Source organism: Peromyscus maniculatus, chromosome 8 (assembly GCF_049852395.1).
Source record: "Peromyscus maniculatus bairdii isolate BWxNUB_F1_BW_parent chromosome 8, HU_Pman_BW_mat_3.1, whole genome shotgun sequence".
In the NCBI taxonomy this organism is placed as follows: Eukaryota; Metazoa; Chordata; class Mammalia; order Rodentia; family Cricetidae; genus Peromyscus; species Peromyscus maniculatus.
This window is the reverse complement of record NC_134859.1, coordinates 93,280,225-93,301,547: the sequence shown is the minus strand read 5'-3', so window position 1 is coordinate 93,301,547 and position 21,323 is coordinate 93,280,225. Positions and strand designations below refer to the sequence as shown.

The 21,323-nt window shown below is 42.3% G+C and overlaps 1 protein-coding gene across 5 annotated transcripts in view; it reads right to left on the bottom strand.

The window, feature by feature from the left end:
• The window catches only part of Map3k3 (mitogen-activated protein kinase kinase kinase 3), an 84,173-nt gene that overhangs the window by 39,061 nt on the left and 23,789 nt on the right, over positions 1 to 21,323 (bottom strand). For all 5 annotated transcript variants that reach the window (XM_006970513.4, XM_076543556.1, XM_042282983.2 and 2 more), the window contains 3 exons: positions 18,288 to 18,328; positions 12,667 to 12,766; positions 6,686 to 6,799 (listed from right to left, as the gene is read on the bottom strand). In XM_006970513.4, the coding sequence (XP_006970575.1) occupies positions 6,686 to 6,799; positions 12,667 to 12,766; positions 18,288 to 18,328 (255 nt within the window). The remainder of the gene's footprint in view (positions 1 to 6,685; positions 6,800 to 12,666; positions 12,767 to 18,287; positions 18,329 to 21,323) is intronic.

Below are 21,323 nucleotides of genomic sequence, written 5' to 3'. Positions count from 1 at the left end.
GTGGTCCTGGGTTCTATAAGAGAGCTGGCTGATTCTGCTCAAGCCTCACTGCCTGCCCCCATGGCCTCTACTCTCTGCCTTCGTGGACCTACACCTCTGGGACCATAAGCGCCAATAAACTATTTCTTCTTTAAAAAAAAAAAAAAAAAAAGAGAGCTGGCTGAGCAAGCCATGAGGAGCAAGACAGTAAACAGCACCCCTCCTTGGCCTCTGCATCAGCTCCTGCTCCAGGTTCTCACCCTGTTGGAGTTCCTGTCCTGACTTCCTTTGACACTGAACAGTGAAATACAAGTGTAAGCCAAAAAACCCTTTCCTCCCCAACTTGTGTTTTGGTCATGGTGTTTCACTGCAACAATAGAAACCCTAACTAAGATAGAGTTTAAAAAGCACTCCTCAGGGGCTGGAGAGATGGCTCAGCAGTTAAGAGCACTGGCTGCTCTTCGAGAGGTCCTGAGTTCAATTCCCGGCACCCACACACAGGGGCTCACAACCATCTATAAAAGGATCTGATGCTCTCTTCTGTCATTCAGGCACATATGCAAATGTACTCATGGACATAAATAAATACATTAAAAAAAGCACTCCTTGTGTACTATTTAAAGAAAGGGTGGGACAGTGTCTCAAAACAATGATACAGCTCCTAGTCTTAGGGAGTTTATAATCTTTTGTGGCATAACTTACAAGTATGCAATGAGAAGGCAATTACTAAACAAAGTGTGAACGGGTATGAAAACTACATCCAGACTGAAGGAATAAGAAATAATAAAAACAGTTATAGCAAGAATGCTGATAAACTGTAATAGGTAGTATCAAACCAGTTGCTAAGAAACAAGAAGACAGAACAGACTGGCTGCAGACACGGAGGGAATATGCCAAAGGAGATGAAAAATATAAGACTGGGAAACTAAAAGCAAGGAACAATTGGTGATTGTGTGGTTTGAATGAGAATGGCCTTCACAGGCTCGTATCTTTGAATGCTTAGTAACCAAAAAGTAGAACTATTTGAAGATTAGAAGGATTAGGAGGTGTGCCTTGCTGGAGGAAGTGTGTCAGCGGGATGGGTGTTGAGGTTTCAAAAGCCCATCTTAGGCCCAATGTCTGTCTGTCTGTGTATGTGTGTTTTGTGTGTGTGTGTGTGTGTGTGTGTGTGTGTGTGTGTGTATCTCCCTCACTCTCTCTGTTCCTCCAACCTCCTCTGGTCTGCTGCTTGTGGATCAAGATATAGCTCTCTGCTATTTCTCCAACACCATGCTCCCCACCATGATGATAATGGACTCACTTCTGAAACTGTAAGCAAGCTCCCAATTAAATGCTTTCTTTTATAAGCGTTGCCTTGGTCATGATGTCTCTTCACAGCAAAAGAACAGTGACTAACCTAGATGTTAGGTTAGATTGATTGCTTGATTCATTCATGTGCTGGGTATAAACCCAGGGCCTCCCAAATGCTAGGCAAGTGTTCCATCACTAAGATACATCCTTGGGCTCTCTCTTCTCTTCTCTTCCCTCTTCTCCACGCACGTGTCTCTCCCACAGGCCTGAGCACTCTCTGTCCCTTTATCTCTAATAAACTCTTATGAGCGGATTCTGTCGTGTTTCGTGACACTTCCTTGCAGGGTAAGAACACAACGCAGCTAAATAACTAACATTTTGGTGCCGAAACCGAGCGGGCGCTCCCAGGCTCTTTGCGCCTGGAAGCCTGCGAACCGGGTAATCTGCTCCGTACGCAACAGACCGCTCTCCATTCGCCTGAACCGCATTCAAATTGCATCCAACACTGCTTTCTTCAATTGGTGAGTCCCCCCATTTTTCGGCCAGTGTAAACGGTTTCCTGAATCTGTGAGAACGACCGTTGATCGTCCGGCGCCTCACACGTGTTCTTGAGACCGGGGGAACCCCCGACCACGGTCTTCATTGGCTACGGTCAGCCCCTATCACAGGCCTAACTTTTCTAGCCGTCTCCCACGTCTACAGCCTGAGATATTTCTCGAGTTAGGGCCACCACTGTTGGTGCGTCCTGGGAGCCACGTGAGGCCGGCACGTCCATCTCCTTGACGAAGGGGCAAACGTTGTCTGGATTCCCGGGGAATCCTTTCCTCACCGTGGAGGGGGCCCCTGCTTCTGTGGCTGACGAGTCAAGGAGCAGCCTGTGCCCGGTATCCGCCCTTGGCCTTGGGGACGCCTGGGGCCTTGGCTCCGGATCACGTTTATTTTTTATTTTTCTGCCTCCACTGCAGACATGAGAAACAAGGCTCCCAACCCTGTTAGTCCTTCCTCTCTGTTAGGCTGTCTTGTTGAAGCTTTAAAACCTCTCAGTTTAATGCCTTACGTAAAGATTTCTAAGCTAACTTGTTTATGTTCAAAAAAGTGGCCAAAGTATGCTTTAAAAAATAACAAAAATGGACGCCGAGCGGCTCCTTGGATCCCGATATTTTACGGGAGCTATCCAATCACTGTCGGCGTTCAGGCAAATGGAAAGAGTTGCTTTCTTCTTTCTCAACGCTAAACTGTCTCTTCTCGTTTCCTTCTCTCCTGCTCATATGCTCCTAGCTATACGTAAACCAGAGGATTCTCTGACTCCGGAATCTCTGACTCTAGATCTTGCTAAGGAACCAATAATTAAAATTCATGTTCCATCCACTCTCTCAGATAAAAAGTAAGCTGGGTTCTTATACGTCTAATTCTGCTTCCTTTATTAAACAGTTTCAATATATAATTCAATCTTATAGTCTCACCTTTCATGACTTCCTGAGGAGCTCAGGCGAATATGGGAGTAGGCTAGGACTCATGCAAAACTAACCTTTCACACCCCCCAGGAGCTGAAGCAGTTCCTGACCGAGAGCCACACTGGGACTCCAACACCCAGAGTGGCTGACTAGCCAGAGATATGTTTATTACCTGTTTCCTGACAGGCCTCCGTAAGGCTGCCCTAAAACCAGTAAATAATTCAGGATAAGGACGAAAATCCGTCTCTTGTTCCCCAGACCTTCCCGACTAAAACTTAAGTATCTGGAGAGCAAGGCTCCTGACCCCACAGGCAAAAGAGTCATCTGTGGCATTTGAGGTGTGCCAGGGAAAAGATAAAAGCCCGAAAACAAAATTGCCAAGTGCTGGCACTCGCTGACTTCCAAAAGCTGTTGGGTCCCTGTTTTAAATGAGGAAACGGCCACAGGCTACCGAATGCCCTGCCAGGCCATCAACAGCCTTGTTAAAAGTGCCGCCTAGAAAGACAGAGTCAGCTGACTGCCCCCAGGCACCAAGATGCATGGGTACATCAAGCTAAGACCTCCAACAGACCTAGGCTTGGCTACAGACATGACAGGGAACCCAGAACGCAGCAGGGAAGCAATCCGTTTCTTTCCTTCTGGACACCAGAGCCATTGACTCAGTCCTGGGAGTTTTGGGATGCCACCTCTCCTTTATTGTCAGGTACAGGGGACAGCCTTATCCACCTCAGCAGACACCACCACTTAATTGTATTTTCAGAGGCATCCCTCTCACACACACATTCTTAGTGGTGCCAAGTTGCCCTGTACCTTTAATGGGGAGGGATCTCCTAGCTAAGGTAGGAGCGTCCATTTCTTTTGCTCCACACATTCGCCTTCTCCCAGAAGCACCAGCAGCTCTCCTACTTCTCCTCCTAGCCACTAACTCTACAGACTCCAAATATGCTTTTCATATCCTCCTGTCCCACACTGCTATTTGGAGGGAGCGTGGAATTCTCACAACAAAAGGAGGATCCGTGTCTAACTCAGGCCATATAATGGCCATGCTGGAGGCTTCCCACCTCCCCAGGGCTACAGCTCGATTTTACCCATATGCCCACCGTCAGGAAAAGTTAAATATCTCCTCAGACCAGTTCTAACACCAGGTCTTTTTTCCAAGCCTCCAACTGTTCCAGATAGCCTGTTAACTCCTCTTTTATGTCACCTAAGGTCTATTCTATGGAGCTATGCGGACTGCTCACTGACTCAGCCGTGTGACAATCCTTGCCCATCTCCAATACACATTGGGGATCAGGTTCTTCTCTTTCCTCCAGGCCAGCGCCCTTTACCCCTTTCCCCTAAGTGGCAGGGACCCTTCAAGGTAATTCTTGTAACCCCCACAGCTGCTAAACTCAAGGGCTTTCCTCACTGGGTCCACCTGTCTCACCTGAAACCTTTTATCTCACCTCCATCCCAGAAAAATCTCTCTTCATATACAGTGAAACAAACAGGGCCTCTCACTCTCAAGCTGCAGAGGACATCAGGATCCACTGCCTTGTCACCAATTCCAGAGGAATAAGGTATCACCCCTCCCTTTCCCAACCAGGGCCACACAGAGCCGGAGGCAAAAAGGACCATCAAAAATATCCAGGTGGTAAGGAATAATGTAATACAACAATTTATCATTGTTCAATACTCAGCAACTGACCACCTGTGTTTCCTAAGTGCTAACCTAATAAGGGAAACAGGTGCCTTAAATAAACTACCTCCAGCAAGGCTTGCCTAAGGAAAACAGGTGCCTTAAATGAACTTCCCCTAATGAGGCTTGTCTCAGATAGAAATTAAGCAGAGTACTAAGACCAGATCTACCTCAGGTAAATGTCACATGCCTCTATCTGGGCAGGCCAAATCTACCTCAGACAAATGCCAACTCCAAAATAAAATAATAATGATTCTTTCTCTCTAAGCTCTCTCTATGTCAACAGTATCTTGTTAAACGGGAGGTCCCCAGCCACAGCATGGATGGACAGCCGCAGAACCAGGAGACGGCAGAACGTCGTTCCAGGACCTCCACCATCATCCCCGGACTTCACAAGATACCCCTCACCCCCCCCCCCAAGAGCCAACCAACGCCCACTATTCAGCTGGAAGCAGTCTTTGAGAGAAACGTCGCCCCCGTACCCAGTCAACCACAATTTTTTCTTTTTTTTAAAAATAAAAGAGTCGGGAATGAAGGGTTCACAACACGGCCCCCCCACAGTCGCATTTACCAGGCGGACACTTCTGCCTAGCCAATTCCGGTCAGGCCGGACACCTCCGCCTAGCAAGTTCCGGCCAAGGCATCTCGCGTGACCAGAATCCGTGACGTTACATGGCTACGTAAGCGCACAACGTGACCATGTGATCTACGCACACGCGTGGAGTAGTGACGTGACCTGGCCACGCCCCCAGCCGGTTGTTAAAGCGGAGCGCCATATTCCTGGTTCTCTCTCTTCTCTCCTCTCTTCTCCACACACGTGTCTCTCCCACAGGCCTGCGCACTCTCTATCCCTTTAACTCTAATAAACTCTTGTGGGGGGGGGGGGGGAGATACATCCTTGGCTGCCTTAGGCTTCATGTAGATTTCACCTGATAGGCTAGTAAGGAATGACAATAAGGAGCAGGTGAGTAAGTTGAAAAGATAAATGTAATGGTATATATCTACTTCGGAATATTTCACCAACATATCCAGACAAAGGATATATTTGAGATTAAGAAAACCTCTTTGCCAGGTGGCACATGCCTTTAATGCCAGCACTCAGCATACAGAGCAGGTGAATCTCTGTGAGTTCAAGGCCAGGCTGGTCTACCATAGTGAGTTCCAGACAGCCAAAGCTCTTACATATGAGGAGCAAGGGAAATGGTCCAGCACTTAAGGGCACTTACTGTTCTTGCAAAGGACCTGGGTTCATTTCCAAGCACATACATGGGAGTTCACAATCATCCTTAATTCCAGTTATAGGAATCCATGTCCTCTTCTGACTTCCATATGCACCAGACATGCATGCATGTAGTGCACTTATATACATGCAACCAAAACACTCATACACATAAAATAAAATAAATCTAAATAAATAAATGGAGCCTGGTGTAGTGGTACCTTTAATCCCAGCACTTAGGAGGCTGATCTCTTGAGTTCTAGGCCATCCAGGGTTACCTAGTGAGACTCTACCTCAGAAAACAACACAAGAGAAACAAAACAAAATAAAATGGCAGCAAAGGACCAGCCCACCTAAACTATTCTGGTATGCTACGTCCATCATTCTCATATAACTGTTCTGTCTACAGTTAGCTGTCTTCAACTGTAATTAAAAGAAAGAGTGCCAAGACATCTTCCAGAATATGCATCTGCAGTGATGGCAAACAGGTCAAGATTGCAAGCATGCTTACAAAATGTACACCCCAAGGAAGCATTCAGTAGAGGAAATTGTATAAGAGATAATTCCCAGACGTTTGATAAACCAGTCACTTTAAGCTGGCAAACTGCAAGAAGTCCTTCAGCCTACAGCCAGTTTTCCCAGTGAACACAAGTAAAAGTATATTTCTCATGTGTCTCAAAGGCAAGGCCAGGCCACTGAGTTGTGGGAACTGGGTTCAAAAAGCATGTGAGTCTCAAATCTTTGACAGCTAATCCTTGTACCTAACCTCTACACTATACAAATATCTTTTATTTAGATCAAACAAAGGAATATGTGGTGTATTTTTTTTCTCCTTTATTATGAAATGCTTTTCTCCCTTCTCCCATGCTGTTGGTCAAATAATCTTTGTTGTGATTGACCCTAACAATCTGGTTTCCAGTGAAATCAAATGTAGAAGACTGATGGGGCTGGACTGAATGTCATATTCTTACTTTGGCAGTGGCTAAGAAACACAAAAAACTGTCAAGTAAACAAGGCAAAACTGAAGGAATGTAAGCTTTGTCTTCCATGACAGGGGCTACTTACATGGTTTCTGTCCTGGGATAACAGTAGTATCCTAAGGCTTTTCATGCTTGAGCTTCTATCCAAAATGTCAATTGCTTTATCGAGATCATCTTGGTTTTTCAACAGGATGGAGAGCTATAACAACAGGACACACACACAAAAAAAAAAGGAAATCATATAAAATACAAATCTATCTTAATGCTTTAGTTTGCAAAAACAAAAAACTAAAAATATGTTCAGAGAAAAACAATCTCATTGGATACTATAAGGTCTTATGAGATCCAGCTGAAATTATAAGTTTGTTTCTTCTCAGTGTGCAGTAATTCCCAAATAGATCTACAGAGCTGTGCATCCATCAGTTCTTTTCAATCTTAAAACAGTTCCCTCACTTATATCTTATGCCCATTTACAGTCCATCCCTCTTCCCACTGCCAGTGCCAGGCAGCTGCCAGCATATTTTCTAACTCTACAGATTTGTATTTTTTGAACTTTTAATATAAATGGAATCATACAGTTTATATATATGATTTTTTTGTTTTGTTGTTTTTTTTTGAGACAGGATCTCTCTATGTAGCCCTGGCTGTCTTGGAACTCACTTTGTAGATCAGGTTTGTCTTGAACTCACAGAGATCCTTCTGCTTTTGCCTCTTGTGCTGGGATTGAAGCATGTGCCACTATGCTAGACCTCTTTGTTTTAAAAGTTCATTTTATTCATTTGTGTATGAGCTTGATGTATGCGTATGTGTACCACATGCATGCAGGTGCCTATGGAGACCAGAAGAGTATACTGGATCCTCTGAAACTACAGTTACAGACAGTTGTGAGCTACTTGATGTGGATGCTGGGAACCAAACCTGAGTCCTCTGCAAGGGCAAGTAGTCTTATCTGCTGAGTCACCTCTATAGCCCCTGGAGTCAATTCTTTATTTTTTTTTTAAAGAGTGTATTTGTTTTTTTAATGGGTATGTATGTTTTGCCTGCATAAATGTAGGTGTGCCTCATGTGTGCCTGGTGCTTATGGAGGTCAGAAGGTGTTGGATCCCCTGAAACTAGAATTATAGATAGTTGTGCATTCTCCAATCCCTCAATTCAATTTTTAAAGCTTTAGTCTTAAGCCAGAGACAATGGCACACACCTATTATGCCAGCACTCAGAAAGTTGACATATGAGAATTACGAGTTTGAGGTCAGCCTGCCTGGGCTACATAATGCTTTCTTTTCTAAGTCATGGTGTCTCTTCACAGCTATTGAAACCCTAAGACAGCAGTGCTTAATGTTATATAACACTTAAAGGCAGGACTAGAACTGGAAATCAACCTCCTCTGTTCCTAGCCCATGTAATTACTGAGAAGGTATCTGAAAATGCAGATAACGCTCACTTACTGTTACATGCAGAGGACATTATGAGTACTAAAATTTAAAAAAAAAACTGTGTATAATGTATCTGTGTTTGACATATGTGTATGCACACACTTGTGAGTTTGGGTGTGCATACACCACAGTGCATGTGTGGAGGTCAGAAGACAACCTCAGATCCCAGTGTCCACCTTCCACCTGGTTTCAAACAATCTCTTTGTTGTTGTTTGCCAGTGCATAAGCTAGAGAGATGACTTGCTGTTAGTGTCTAGGGATTCTCTTGTCTCTGACTTCCATCTCACTGTGGGAACGCTGGGACAGACATACACTACAGTGCCTGTTTTTTGCAGATTCTCTGGATTTGAACTCAGGTCCTTATACTTGGACAGCAAGTGCTTTACCCACTGAACTATCTCCATAGCCCAAGTACTTAATATTAAAGATGCAAAAGTATGCTTTACCTAAGACCTAGCAAATGTCAGAACTTATATGTGTATGCTAAAACAAAGTTCAAGCAAAAGTCCAATTAACTTATTCAGTTCCTAACTTATAAAGAGATAATAATTCCAAATCCCAAATTGGAATAAACAATCAGTTCTAAAATAAATAAAACCTCAAAACTATTCATAGGATGGGTAAATGTTTTATAATTCATATCATATTGGAGATGCAGAAAAGTTCCTTCCTGAGGAATAAACGACAGGCCAGGATGTAGTTCAGTTGGTAGTGTGTTGTCCAGCATGTAAGGAAGCACTACATTCAAGCCCCAGCACTGCATCAAGCAGGTACAAGTGTGTACACCTAGAATCCCAGCCCTTGGGAGGGGGAGACAGGAGAATCTGTCTGAGTGCCATGAAATTGGAAAGAAAGAAACAGAAAAACAGATGGACAGAAAGAGAAAGAGAGTGAGAGAGAGAGAGTCAGTTTGGGGGGTAGGATAAAGAAATCACTGGAATAAGCATGCTAATTTCCAAAAAAACTAAAGATAATTTTGCCAATGTATGAGTCTAGTACATAGACTACATAAGAACTCTTACAATCAACAATAAAGGCTCAACTTTTAAAATAAGCAAAGACAATGTACATGGCCAATAAGCACAAGAAAAGATGCTCTATATCATGAGTCATTAGGGAAATGCCAAGCAAAATCACAATGTCACAGCATTTCACATGTACTAGAAGGGATATCAGAAAAGGAAAACGGAGTATGTTGGCACACACTGTAATTCCACTGTAATTCCAGGATAGTAGCTCAGAGACAAGAGTGTTTCCCTAGCATGCAGAGACTAGGAAAAGGAAAAAAGAGGGGGCAGGAAATAAGTGATGGTAAGGTTGGTGGAGAAATCTCAGTTCTCATACATCATTGGTAGAACTATTTAATGGTATAGACATAGGAAACTTCGGAAGTTAAAAAGTTGCTGCACCTAGCAATTCTACTAGGTATATGTAACAAATGAAAATACATGTTCATGTAAAACCTTATACACAAATGTTCATAATCACCAAAAACTGAAAGCAACTTGATGGATATATAAAAAGTGGTATATACAGCTTTGCAATAGTGACACACGCCTTTAATCCCAACACTCAGGAGCCAGAGGCAGGCAGATCTCTTGAGTTCGAGGTCAGCCTGGTCTACAGAGTGAGTTCTGGGAGAGCTAAGGCTACACAGAGAAACCCTGTCTTGAAAAAAAAAAAATCAATAAATAAAATGGTATATATCCATATAAATGAATTTTTATTGTTCTGCAACAAAGAGTAATAAAGTAGTGATACATGTGACAATATGAAAACACAGGCTTAGTGGAAGTCAGGCACAAAAGGCTCTACATTGTATGATTCTACATATATGACATATTCAGAATAAGCAGATCCAAAGATACTGAAATTAGGTAAGTGGCAACTAAAATCTGGAGAGAGGAGACTGGGAAATGACAGATAATGGGTCTAAAGTATTTCTTTAGAAGATGAAACTGCTTTGAAATTAGCTGATGGTTTGGGCTATATAACTCTATTAATTCAATATAAACCCCAAGGAATCTGATACTTTAATGGGTTGAATTTTAAGATAAGTGAATTATACCTCAATAACTATTATTACAAAAATATATATTAACGCAGGCGGGCGGGGCGGGTGCACGCCTTTAATCCCAGCACTCGGGAGGCAGAGCCAGGCAGATCTCTGAGTTCGAGGCCAGCCTGGGCTACCAAGTGAGTTCCAGGAAAGGCGCAAAGCTACACAGAGAAACCCTGTCTCAAAAAAACAAAAAACCCAAAACCAAACTATAATCAATTTCTTATTGGGTATTCTCAAATCCTGATAAGCAGAGTTTAAAGGGAGAAAAGAAAAGAATTGAGGTTTTTTTTTTTTGAGACAGGGTCTCTCTATTTATCCCTGGCTGTCCTTGGGCTCCCAATGTAGATCAGGCTGTCCTAGAACTCACAGAGATCCTCCTCCTCTGTTCCTGAGTGTTGGCTTTAAAGGTGTGGGCCACCACGCTCAGCAGAATTGACATATTTAAAATTAACAAAATATAAACTGATCAACTCCAGATCACTGACCTAAATATAAAAGAACATGTACTAATGTAATTAATAACAATTCTTGATATATGGATTTAAAATTAATATCTACACAAATAAATAATATTTTGTTATCAAGAATGCAGGGGGCAAGGAATGGTGGCACACTTGGGAGAGGATTTGCAATAAGTTCAAGGTCAGTCTAATTTATAGAGGGAATTCCACACCAGCCAGAGCTGCATAAGGAAACCCATCTCAAAAAAAGAAAGGGAGGGGAAAGAGTTTGAAAAATATCTGGAATTCTTACATGCACGTGTATATGTGCATGTTGTGGTGGGGGTGTACTTGGCATATACGTCGACGTAGAAGTGGATGGAAAAGTCTTCCTCCATTGTTCTCCACCTTATTTTTTAGACAGTTTCTCACTGAGCCTGAGCTCACTGATTTCACTAGACTAGCAGGGCACCAAGACCCAGGGATTCTCCTGGTTCTGCCTCCCGAGCACCTGGCCTTTTATGTGGGTGTTTGGGAATCTGAACTCAGGGCCTCATACTTGGGGAGCAAGCAGTTTGACAACTGAGCCATCTCTCCAGCCCTTGATTCTTTTTGTTGTTGTTTTTAGTTTTTCAAGACAGGGTTTCTCTGTGTAGCCCTGTCTGTCTAGGAACTCACTCTGTAGACCAGGCTGGCTTCGAACTCACAGAGATCTGCCTGTCCTTGCCTTCCGAGCTCAGGAATTAAAGGTGTGCACAACCACGCCTGGGTCAGCCCTTGATTCTTTAATGGAATTCTTAATGGAAAAACAACTGAAAGAGGAAAAAAAGTACCAAGTCATCTATGGAATCCTTTGTTTCTTTGGTGCTAATGAGATCAGCACCATGAACCTCAGGCTCTCATGTAATGACTCAATCTCCTTTTTAAGGAGAGTTACATCCTAGATGGAAAAATGTCTTAGTTTATGTGCCTTAGAATATTTGTATTTTATTTTTTATAAACTGTAGTTAGTGATTTACTTACCAAATTTACCATATTTCAAAAATGTACCCTAAAAACCTATAGATCATTGGGTGTGAGGTACATGTCACTTGTAGTGCCAGTACTGGAGAGGCAAAAGCAAAAAGACCATGATTTCAAAGCTAGCATGGGCAACTTAACAAAATCTTCTCTAAAAAAACCAAAATCTTCAGCACCTAAGGCCAGGTGTGAGTGCACACCTGCAATCCCAGCACACAGGAGCTGGAAGCAGGAAGATAACCTTGGCTGCATATTCAGACTGTCTTAAAAACAAAAACAAAACAAAAAACCTTTAACATACAAATACACACATCTCAGCAACCACCAATTTAGGGACTTAATTACAGAGAAATTTTCTAATTTGTTATCAAATATTAAAAACTACATAGTAAGAGGGTTAAGGATGTGGTTCAGTGGTAAAGCATTTGCATGGCAGACTCAAGTCAATTGTCACCAACTTTTTTCCCTTAAGATACATGTTTCCTATTACATAAACATCAATGCATTACCTTTCAGACTAATAGAAGTGTTGGCCTAAACCAATGGTAGCTTTACTTAAGAGCTAGAAAAATAAAGTAGTAGTCAAAAGAATTCCTTCCTAGGTGAAATTTGGAACAGGAATAAATAAAGACTGTTGGGGAAAGGGATGTAATAAATAGTTAATCAATGGGTTAGCTTCTAACTTTTAAAACAAGCTACAATTAGAATTAAACTCTGAGAGAAGAATCTAGCTTTTATGAACGGAATAGGTTATCTATGCCACTGTTCTTCACACCTTCCCAGCTCCTGCTGAAATTTCCACTTGTTAAGGCTGTGCTGAGGAAAACAACAACAGCAAAACCCTATTACAAAATAGAAACAAACAAAGCCTTGGCTCTGGTACTTCATCTTATCCCACCACAGATTAAGATGTTACTGAATAAGGAGGATGCAAGTAGCTACATAATCTCTCATCTAGGAAATAAAAATCCCAGTTGTTGCAGTTAATAAGAGGCTCTAGAAACAGAAAACCTGCAGATGATATTAAAGAAACAAACTAAACATTTTTCAGGTAAGAAGTGAAAAATGCACAGGGCTGTCCCTCTTGGCCCTTTCCAATCCATCTCCTCACCTCATTATTCATGTAATGTAAATCAAGAGGCTGCCCGAATACTGTTGTCACCTTGTGCTCCACATCTTCATATCTCACAGGCCGGCTGAATGCTATAATTCTAAAAGAAAGCAAGAATGTGAGTTAACCATATATTTAAAAATTAGAAAGTGTTGGGAGGGCTGGAGAGATGGCTCAGAGGTTAAGAGCACTGGCTGCTCTTCCAGGGGTCCTGAGTTCAATTCCCAGCAACCACATGGTGGCTCACAACCATCTGTAATGAGATCCGGTGCCCGCTTCTGACATGTAGGCATATATGCAGACAGAACACTGTACTAAATAAATAAATCTTTAAAAAAAAAAAAATTAGAAAGTGTTTTAGTTACTTTTCTATTGCTGTGAAGAGACACCATAACCAAACAACTTACAAAAGAAAGCATTTAATTGGGGGCTTGCTTACAGAGAGTGAGTCCATGACCACCATGTGGTGAGGCATGCAGGCAGGCATGGTGATGAACAGTAGCTGAGAGCTTTTATCTCACCCACAAGCAGCAGACAGAGACTGGGCCTGCAGTGGGCTTCTGAAACCTCAAAGCCCACTTGATACACCACCTCCAGCCCACACATCCTAAATAGTCCAACCAGACACCAAACATTCAAACACATAAGCCTATGGAGTGCATTCACATTCAATAACCACAGAAAATAATTTTGCTGTCAAATTTGTCTTCTTGGATTGGGGAATAAAGTTAAGTGATAGAGCACTTGACCTGATAACAAAAACTCCTGCCCAAAGTGGTGGTGTATAATTTCAATCCCAGCACTTGGAAGGCAGAAGCAGGCAGATCTCTGTAAATTAGACGGCAGCCTGGTCTACAAAGAGAATTAGAGGCCAGTCAGGACTAAAGGGTGGTGAGACCTTATCTCAAACAAACATACAAAGAAACAACCCCAAAACCAAAAACTACAACAGCAAAAATCTTCTAATGACAAAATAAACTATCAATGAAATTAAACCACAAATGAAGAAAATCAATAAAAGCTAGGATTGGTTAAAAAAAATAAATTTAAGAAAATTTAGAAGGTACAGAGCAAGAGAGACGGCTCTGTAGTTAAGAGCACTACTTGCTCTTCCAGAAGAACCAAGTTTGATTTCTAATGCCACATAATGGCTCACAAAGTTCTGTAACTTCAGTTCTAGGGGACCTTACACTGTCTTCTGGCCTCTATGGGCACCAAGCACACAAGTGGTATACAGATATACATGCAGGCAAAACATCCAACAAATAAAATAAAAAATAAAATTTAATTAAAAAAATTAAAGCTGGGATTGGTGGTATATGCCTATCAGCATTTAAGAGGCTGAGGCAGCAGATGGAGAGGAATCAGCAGTTAAGAGCACTGGCTGTTCTTCCAGAGGACCAGATTCAACTCTCAGCACCCACATGGCAGCTCAAAACTGTCTCCTAACTCCAGTTCCAGGGGTTCTGACACCCTCATACAGACACATACAGGCAAAAAAAAAAAAAAAAAAAAAAGAGGCTGAGGCAGGAGGATCTGAGGTCCTAGGATGGCCTGGGATACAAAGTTAGATCAATGCCTGCCTCAGTTATACAGTGAGATCTGTGTCAACTCCCACTCCCTTAGAGAGAGAGAGAGAAAGAGAGGAAGGGAAAAATCAGTAAGAAAAAGATAAAGTCAGGTATGATGGCTCACATCTGTAATTCCAGCACTCAGGAGGCTGAGGCAAGAAGATATCCAAGAGTTCAAGGCCAGCTTTAGCTACAAATAAGAACACTGTATCTCAAAGGGGTTGGGGGGGGTACCCACAGACAAAAGGCAACAATGACAAAAAACCAAAACCAACCAACCAAAACCCAGGAAGATGAAGAGAAGGAAAGCAAACAAAAAGCAATAGGAGAGTGGAAGGAAGTCAAAGCTAAAACAATGTACAGAGATAGCCACCAATGGCTAGTACATCCTCATGATGCACAGGGAGGGCAAGCCAGACTAGTGGTGGATGGAGTGTAAACATGCCACACAGCCGCTATGCTTCTTGCCTTCTTCCATGCTGACAGGAAGATGGCTTTTCCATGTTAACTGTGCCTGCAGAGTGGGAAGTGGTGTCATCAGAAGTAAACAACTCACAAAAGAGAAGCCTCTAATTCAGTAGGTTTTAATAAACTCTAACTAGGTAATCTATTTAATGTTCTTCTATGCTAGGTAGACTCAAACCAATGAGCAGTATAAAAAGTCTTCCTCATCTAGAATTGTTATTCAATATGGTAACTAGTAGCCACATGTGACCACTAACATTTAAAATTAAAATATGTTCAAAACTGGTTCCTTGCTGGGCATGGTGGGTGCATGCCTTTAATCTCAGTACTTCGGAGGTAAGGGCAGGTGGATTTCTCTGAGTTTGAGGCCAGCCTGGTCTCCTGGACAGCTAAAGAGACCCTGCTCAACAAACAAACAAACCCAACAACAAAAATAACAACAAAAAAATTTGATTTCTTGGTCTCATTAGCCACCTATCACACGCAGCTGGTAGGTACTGTAATAGATAATGCAGACACAGAATATTTTCATGATAGTTGTAAGTTCTGTTGAACAACTTTGATAGAATATTAATGTAATCATATCTGTTCTTTGGAAATTACATTGACATTTCAATTGTCTCCACTAGGAAATCTATCTACACTATAATAATCCTTGTATTTTTTTCCCTTTCTCAAATCAATTCTCCCAAGCAGTAGTACTGCTAGGTGTTATATATCTGGGCTATCTAGATGGAGGTACTAACTGTAACCTTTGGAGAGAAACATTCTCCATTAATGCTCAAGGGTAAATCACATTAAGACCTTAGCAAAAGTCCAAAAGGACCCAACATTTCCATGAAACACCTTTGCATATATATCAATGTGTACCTGGTGCTTGAGGAGGCCAGAAGAGGGCACTATGCTGTGGGATGGTCTGTATGTCAAATTGCTCTGATTGGTCAATAAATAAAATATTGATTGGCCAGTGGCTAGGCAGGAAGTATAGGCAGGAAAAACAGAGAGGAGAAAAGAAAGAACAGGAAGGTGGAAGGAGTCACTGCCAGCCACCGCCATGACAAGCAGCATGTGAAGATACCAGTAAGCCACAAGCCACGTGGCAAGGTATAGATTTATGGAAATAGATTAATTTAAGCTATAAGAACAGTTAGCAAGAAGCCTGCCATGGCCATACAGTTTGTAAGCAATATAAGTCTCTGTGTTTACTTGGTTGGGTCTGAGCGGCTGTGGGACTGGCGGATGACAAAGATTTGTCCTGACTGTGGGCAAAGCAGGAAAACTCTAGTTACAGCACTGGATCCCCTGGAACTGGAGCCAGGATGTTAGCTACTACGAGGGTGCTGGGAATCAAACTCCAGGTCCTCTGGAAGAACTGGCAGTGCTCTTAACTACTAAACAGTCTCTCCAGTCCCAGTATGAGGGAGCTATCCCTTCCCCAGTGCTGGAAAGCAATCAAGCTCAGAGATAAGTTCTTCTGCATCAGACCTGGCTATGAGACAGTCAATCACCCGTAACTGCTTCAAAGTCTGGTCAGGATCAGAAACCATGACTTTCCAGAGCATCGATTGGCTAACAGACCTTAGGCCAGTGCTTAATTGTGTCTTACTACTAAGGTTTTCAGAGGGAAACAGTTTTCCTCTCTGTCCTCTTTGAGGGTGGACAGTCAAGGTCCTACTCTTCTAAAATGGAAGTCTACCTATGAAAGTGAATACCTAGACAAATGGGATGAGTCACTAATTCTTTCACCTTCTCTATAAATTCCAATTCTACAAGGGCCGACATTTATAAAGATATTGGGGCTGGAGAGATGATTCAATAGTTAAGAACACTGGCTGCTCTTCCAGAGGACCTGGAGTTGGATTCCCAGCACCCATATAATAGTAGCTAAACACCCTAGCTCCAGTTCCAGGGGATTCAATCCCTCTTCTGGCCTCGGTGCACAGGTGATAGATGCACAGACACACATGCAGACAAAACACTGGCACACATAAGATTAAAAAATAATAAAAGAAGGAAAGATACTACTTCTCTATAAAAACTAAAGAAAGTCCACAATGGCCCTCTTTACCAAATCATAATAGATGAAATACAGGAAACGACGACGAGATGCCTGGCCCAGCTTAAGCTTGGCTTTTTGGTAGTAACTCTCTCAAGTCCTCAGTTGTACACATAGTACACAAACAGTGAAATGCCATGGTTCCTGAAAACAACTCCATTAAAAAATGTAGATTTTTAAAACCTTGATAGCAGCATTTTTCAGCTCAGGGCTTCAGAAGGCGATTCCTGCCTGACTACCTTAAATACTTGTGGTTTCCATCTGGCAGCTTCTCTGAAATCAAACACATACACTTTTACAGTTTAAGTCTACTCATGGAAACCGCACACCACTTTGGGAACAGGGAATTCAGAGACCATAACTGCATAATTAAGCTCCAACACAATTGAGCTTTTGATTCCATATCTACTTCTGAAAAGTCTCTGGTGCTCCAGGTTTGGTCATTCCTCAAAATCATAGTCAGGTCAGAAAATAAAAAATACCAATAATCAAGTGGCAACTTAACCTCCTTGCTTCTGGCAGGACAGGATATGCAATTAGGGGACAGGGCTCAGCTCTCCCTTCCTCCAGGTTAGAATAGCCCTAGAACTCAGAGTAGCAGCAGGACCCTGGCTCTGCAGACTATCGTGTCTACAGTACTTTCACCAGGAAGCTCTTTCAACCTTGTACGCTTCTCTGAGAATGGGTCTTTTCAAGGCACAACAGCAACTATCCATCTCCTTTGGAGCTGGCTTCAAAGTGGGCTGAAATGCATCAGCTGCAGAAAACTCTCAGAATAAAGAAAAGGAGTAAGGTACTGCAGGTACCTATAGCAGGGTTCTATAACCTTCTTGTGGCAATGCTGTTTACTCCTCTGTGGTGGTTTGAATGAGAATACCCCATAGGCTCATGTTTAAATACTGGATCCCACTGATGAAATTATATGGGAAGGATTAGGAGGTGTGGCCTTGTTGGACAAGCTGTGTCACTGGGGGTGGACTTCGAGGTTTCAAAAGACTCTCACCATTTCTTGTTACCTCTCCAACAGCTACTTTTGAATCAAGCTGTGAGCTCTCAGCTGTTGCTAGCGCCATGCCTTTACTCCTCTGTCATGGACTCTAGCCTTCTGAAACTGGAGCCCAATCAAACTTTCTTTTATAAGTTGCTTCCATCACGGTGTTTTATCACAGCAATAGAAAAGTCACTAAGGAAATACACAAAGGAAAGGAGAAAGGAAGAAAAGTGAGGGAGAGAAAAGCAAAAGGGGTGTGGATGACAAGACTGAAAAGCACACTTAGGTGCAAAGAGGCCACACCCACAACACAGGGTCCTAAATTCTCCACGATGAGCAGAGAAACTAAGTGAAATCACATTTCTCTCCACTGAGAATTTCCACCTTGGCTCTTCACAAAATAATTATAACTAAAATATTAATAAGAAAAGTTAATTAAAAAGAAAACGACTTATTACTAGAGGTAGTTTTCTGAGCTCAGTGCTCTCTCAGGACTTCAGCATACATTAACACAGTTACTTATCAGAAGGCAACTTACCGTCTCTCCCCATTGTGTTCAAACTTGATTCTGACGTCACTCTGCCAAAGGGAATAACAGACAGGTTAGAGAGTTCTCTGAAGTTTCCAGTAAGCCATGGGTAATCCTTTAGGCACTGGGCAAACATTACCATTAATTAACACTTAATGGCTCCTGTTCCAGTTTCTTCACTCAGAAGGACCATTCTTTTCTTTCCTTCAAACTTGAAATTTCTGCTTTAATCTTCCTCTCTTTTTCTTCAAAAAATTTTCATGCAATATATTTTGATCATGTTTTCCTCTCCTCCAACTACTCCTAGAACCTCCCCACCCACCCAACTTTGGTTCTTTCTCATTCTTTAAAAAACAGACAGACAGAACCACTGTGGTGGTTTAAACCAGAATGGTCCCCATAGACTCATATGTTTGAATGCTTGGTCCTTAGTTAGTAGAACTATTTGGGGAGGGTTGGAAAGGATGGCCTTGTTGGAGGAGATATGTTACTAGAGGTGGGCTTTGAGGTTTCAAAGGCCATGCCAGGCCTAGTCTGTCTGATACAAATGTAAACTATTTTTTATATTCCTGTTTAAGATAATTTATATATTGATACAATTACAAAACTATATTTCTCGTATTTTGTGTGTGTGTATATATATATATATATATATGTATTTCTACTCCTATTTGAAATATCTTGTATATTGATACAAATGTAAAATTATCTTTGTCATACTGTACATATGTTCTACCTCTGTTTAGGATATTTTGTATATTGATACATATTGTTGTCATATTGCACTATACATTTCTACCTCTGTTTAAGATATTTTGTGTATTGTCACAATTTTGAGGTCATTGTCCTTTTACTATACATTTGCTTATAGACTGTTTACCTTTTTTATGTGAAGCCTTAGTCCTTAGGTTATTTAGGTAGGTAAGACTTACAGATTTATAGTCACCCATGCTTGTCATCTCTATAGTTATGTTAGGTTGTCCAGATTTACAGATATATAGGTCATATGGACTGGTAATCTTCAAACACTTCATAGACCTAGAGAATATGGCATTTAAATAACTTAGAATTCTGTTGACATGAGACAAGATTGCTCCTGGCAGCACTGATGTGATCCCGAGAGAATGTTGAGTTTTTAAGACACTTTGTTTGGAAGTTTGTCTTCTTTCTGGCAAAATGGCCTGCTAGGCAAAGAACTGCCCTTACCTCGACTTCTGACAGTACAAATGCTGTCCTTTCTGGATGAGCAGGACACAGAGGAAAGTTATGAAAAGTTTTAACTCCATATACTCCCAGTGTCTTTCATAGAGCTGAAGGAGTGTCCTACAGGGTCTCCAGACCACACCTTAGGAATCACTAAATTAGAATAAAAGAGTATCAGAGCCAGAGAGATGGTTTAGGGCCAGTGAGATGGCTTAGCTGGCAAAGGTGCCTGCTGCCAAACCTGAGAACAATCCTGTAGTGGGTAGCCATTCCAGCTTTGACCTGAAGTTCCAACCCCCATTGAGGCTTCAGTAATGGTCATGCCTACAAGGCGGGGCTGAGAGAGGTTGCTGAAGACCCAAGATCCGGATGCGTGGGCTCTCTTGGTTCCTGGACCCTGGAAGCTGTAGGTAGACTGAGCAGAGTTCTCCAGAGAACACCGCCGGACTGCACCACACCTTTTCCAGACCTTGTAAACTATCCATTCACTTGTAAGTTACCCCACAAAATAAACCTCCCTTTTAACTATGTGGAGTGGCCTTAATAATTTCACCAATACAATTCCAGGACCCACATGGTGGAAGGCAAAGAACCAACCCTCAGAAGTTGTTCTCTGATCTCAGCATACATAGCGTGGCACACACATACACACAGAATAAACTAAAATGTAATTAAAATGACTTAATGAGGCTGGAGAGATGGTTCAGAGGTTAAGAGTACTGACTGCTCTTCCGGAGGTCCTGAGTTCAATTCCCAGCAACCACATGGTGGCTCACAACCATCTGTAATGAGATCTGGTGCCCTCTTCTGACCTGCAGTCATACATGCTGTATACATAATAAATAAATAAATCTTTAAAAAAATTATGGCTTAAAGCACAGTAAAAGTACTCATTCTTCAACTAGAACAAGACTGTATTTAGATACACTTATAAGAACCTTCCACATAGGACTGAAGGAACTAAAGTATTCCAAGGTGGGCCAGAACTCAAGCACTGCTCTATGTTAAATTAGTGTGGAAGGGAACTGAACTTTTACTACAAACCCCAAATCACTCCCACTGAAGTATAACCAAGCCCATGACTTGTATGCTGAGACCGGCCAAGTTCCCAAATCTGAGTTTCTTCTGTCAGGCTGGTCATAACAAGCCACAAATAAGGAAAGTTCAGATAAAGATAACTATGTTCAACTCCTTCACCATTCTCTGAAGCATTTCAACTCGTAGTCCAGTCTCCTCTGACTTCTGTGACTTAGCTCTAACCTAAAGAACTTGACAGCACTCTAACCACTTCTGCTTCTTGGCGGTTCCTCTTTCACCGCCTCTCTTACCTCTCTCCCAGTATATGATCTCCCATGCTTTAGACCTCTGGCTTTCTGCTGCTCTCAACACCTTCTCTTCAGTCAACCTCTAGAAGAGGATTCTTATATCTCTAGGGCCACTCCAATCTAAGATGAAGCAAAGCTTCATCTACCTGACATGTATTTGAAGCAGCTATGAATTTGTTAAGAATGTAGCACTGGGCTGGGCGGTGGTGGTGGTGCACGCCTTTAATCCCAACACTCAGGAGGCAGAGGCAGGAAGATCTCTGTGAGTTCAAGACCAACTTGGTCTACACAGCTAGTTCCAGGACAGCGAAGGATACACAGAGAAACCCTGTCTTGCAAAACCACAGTGATGGAGGCACTTGTTGCCAAGTCCGAGGACGCCAGTTCAGTCCCTGGGAGTCCACAGGTGTAAAGAGACAAACACACAGGCACTCACACAGTCTCAGCCTTTCTCTCAATTAATTAGAAGTAGCAGCAACAGCAGCCATTTTTAGTCCCAGCACCCAGGAAGCAGAGG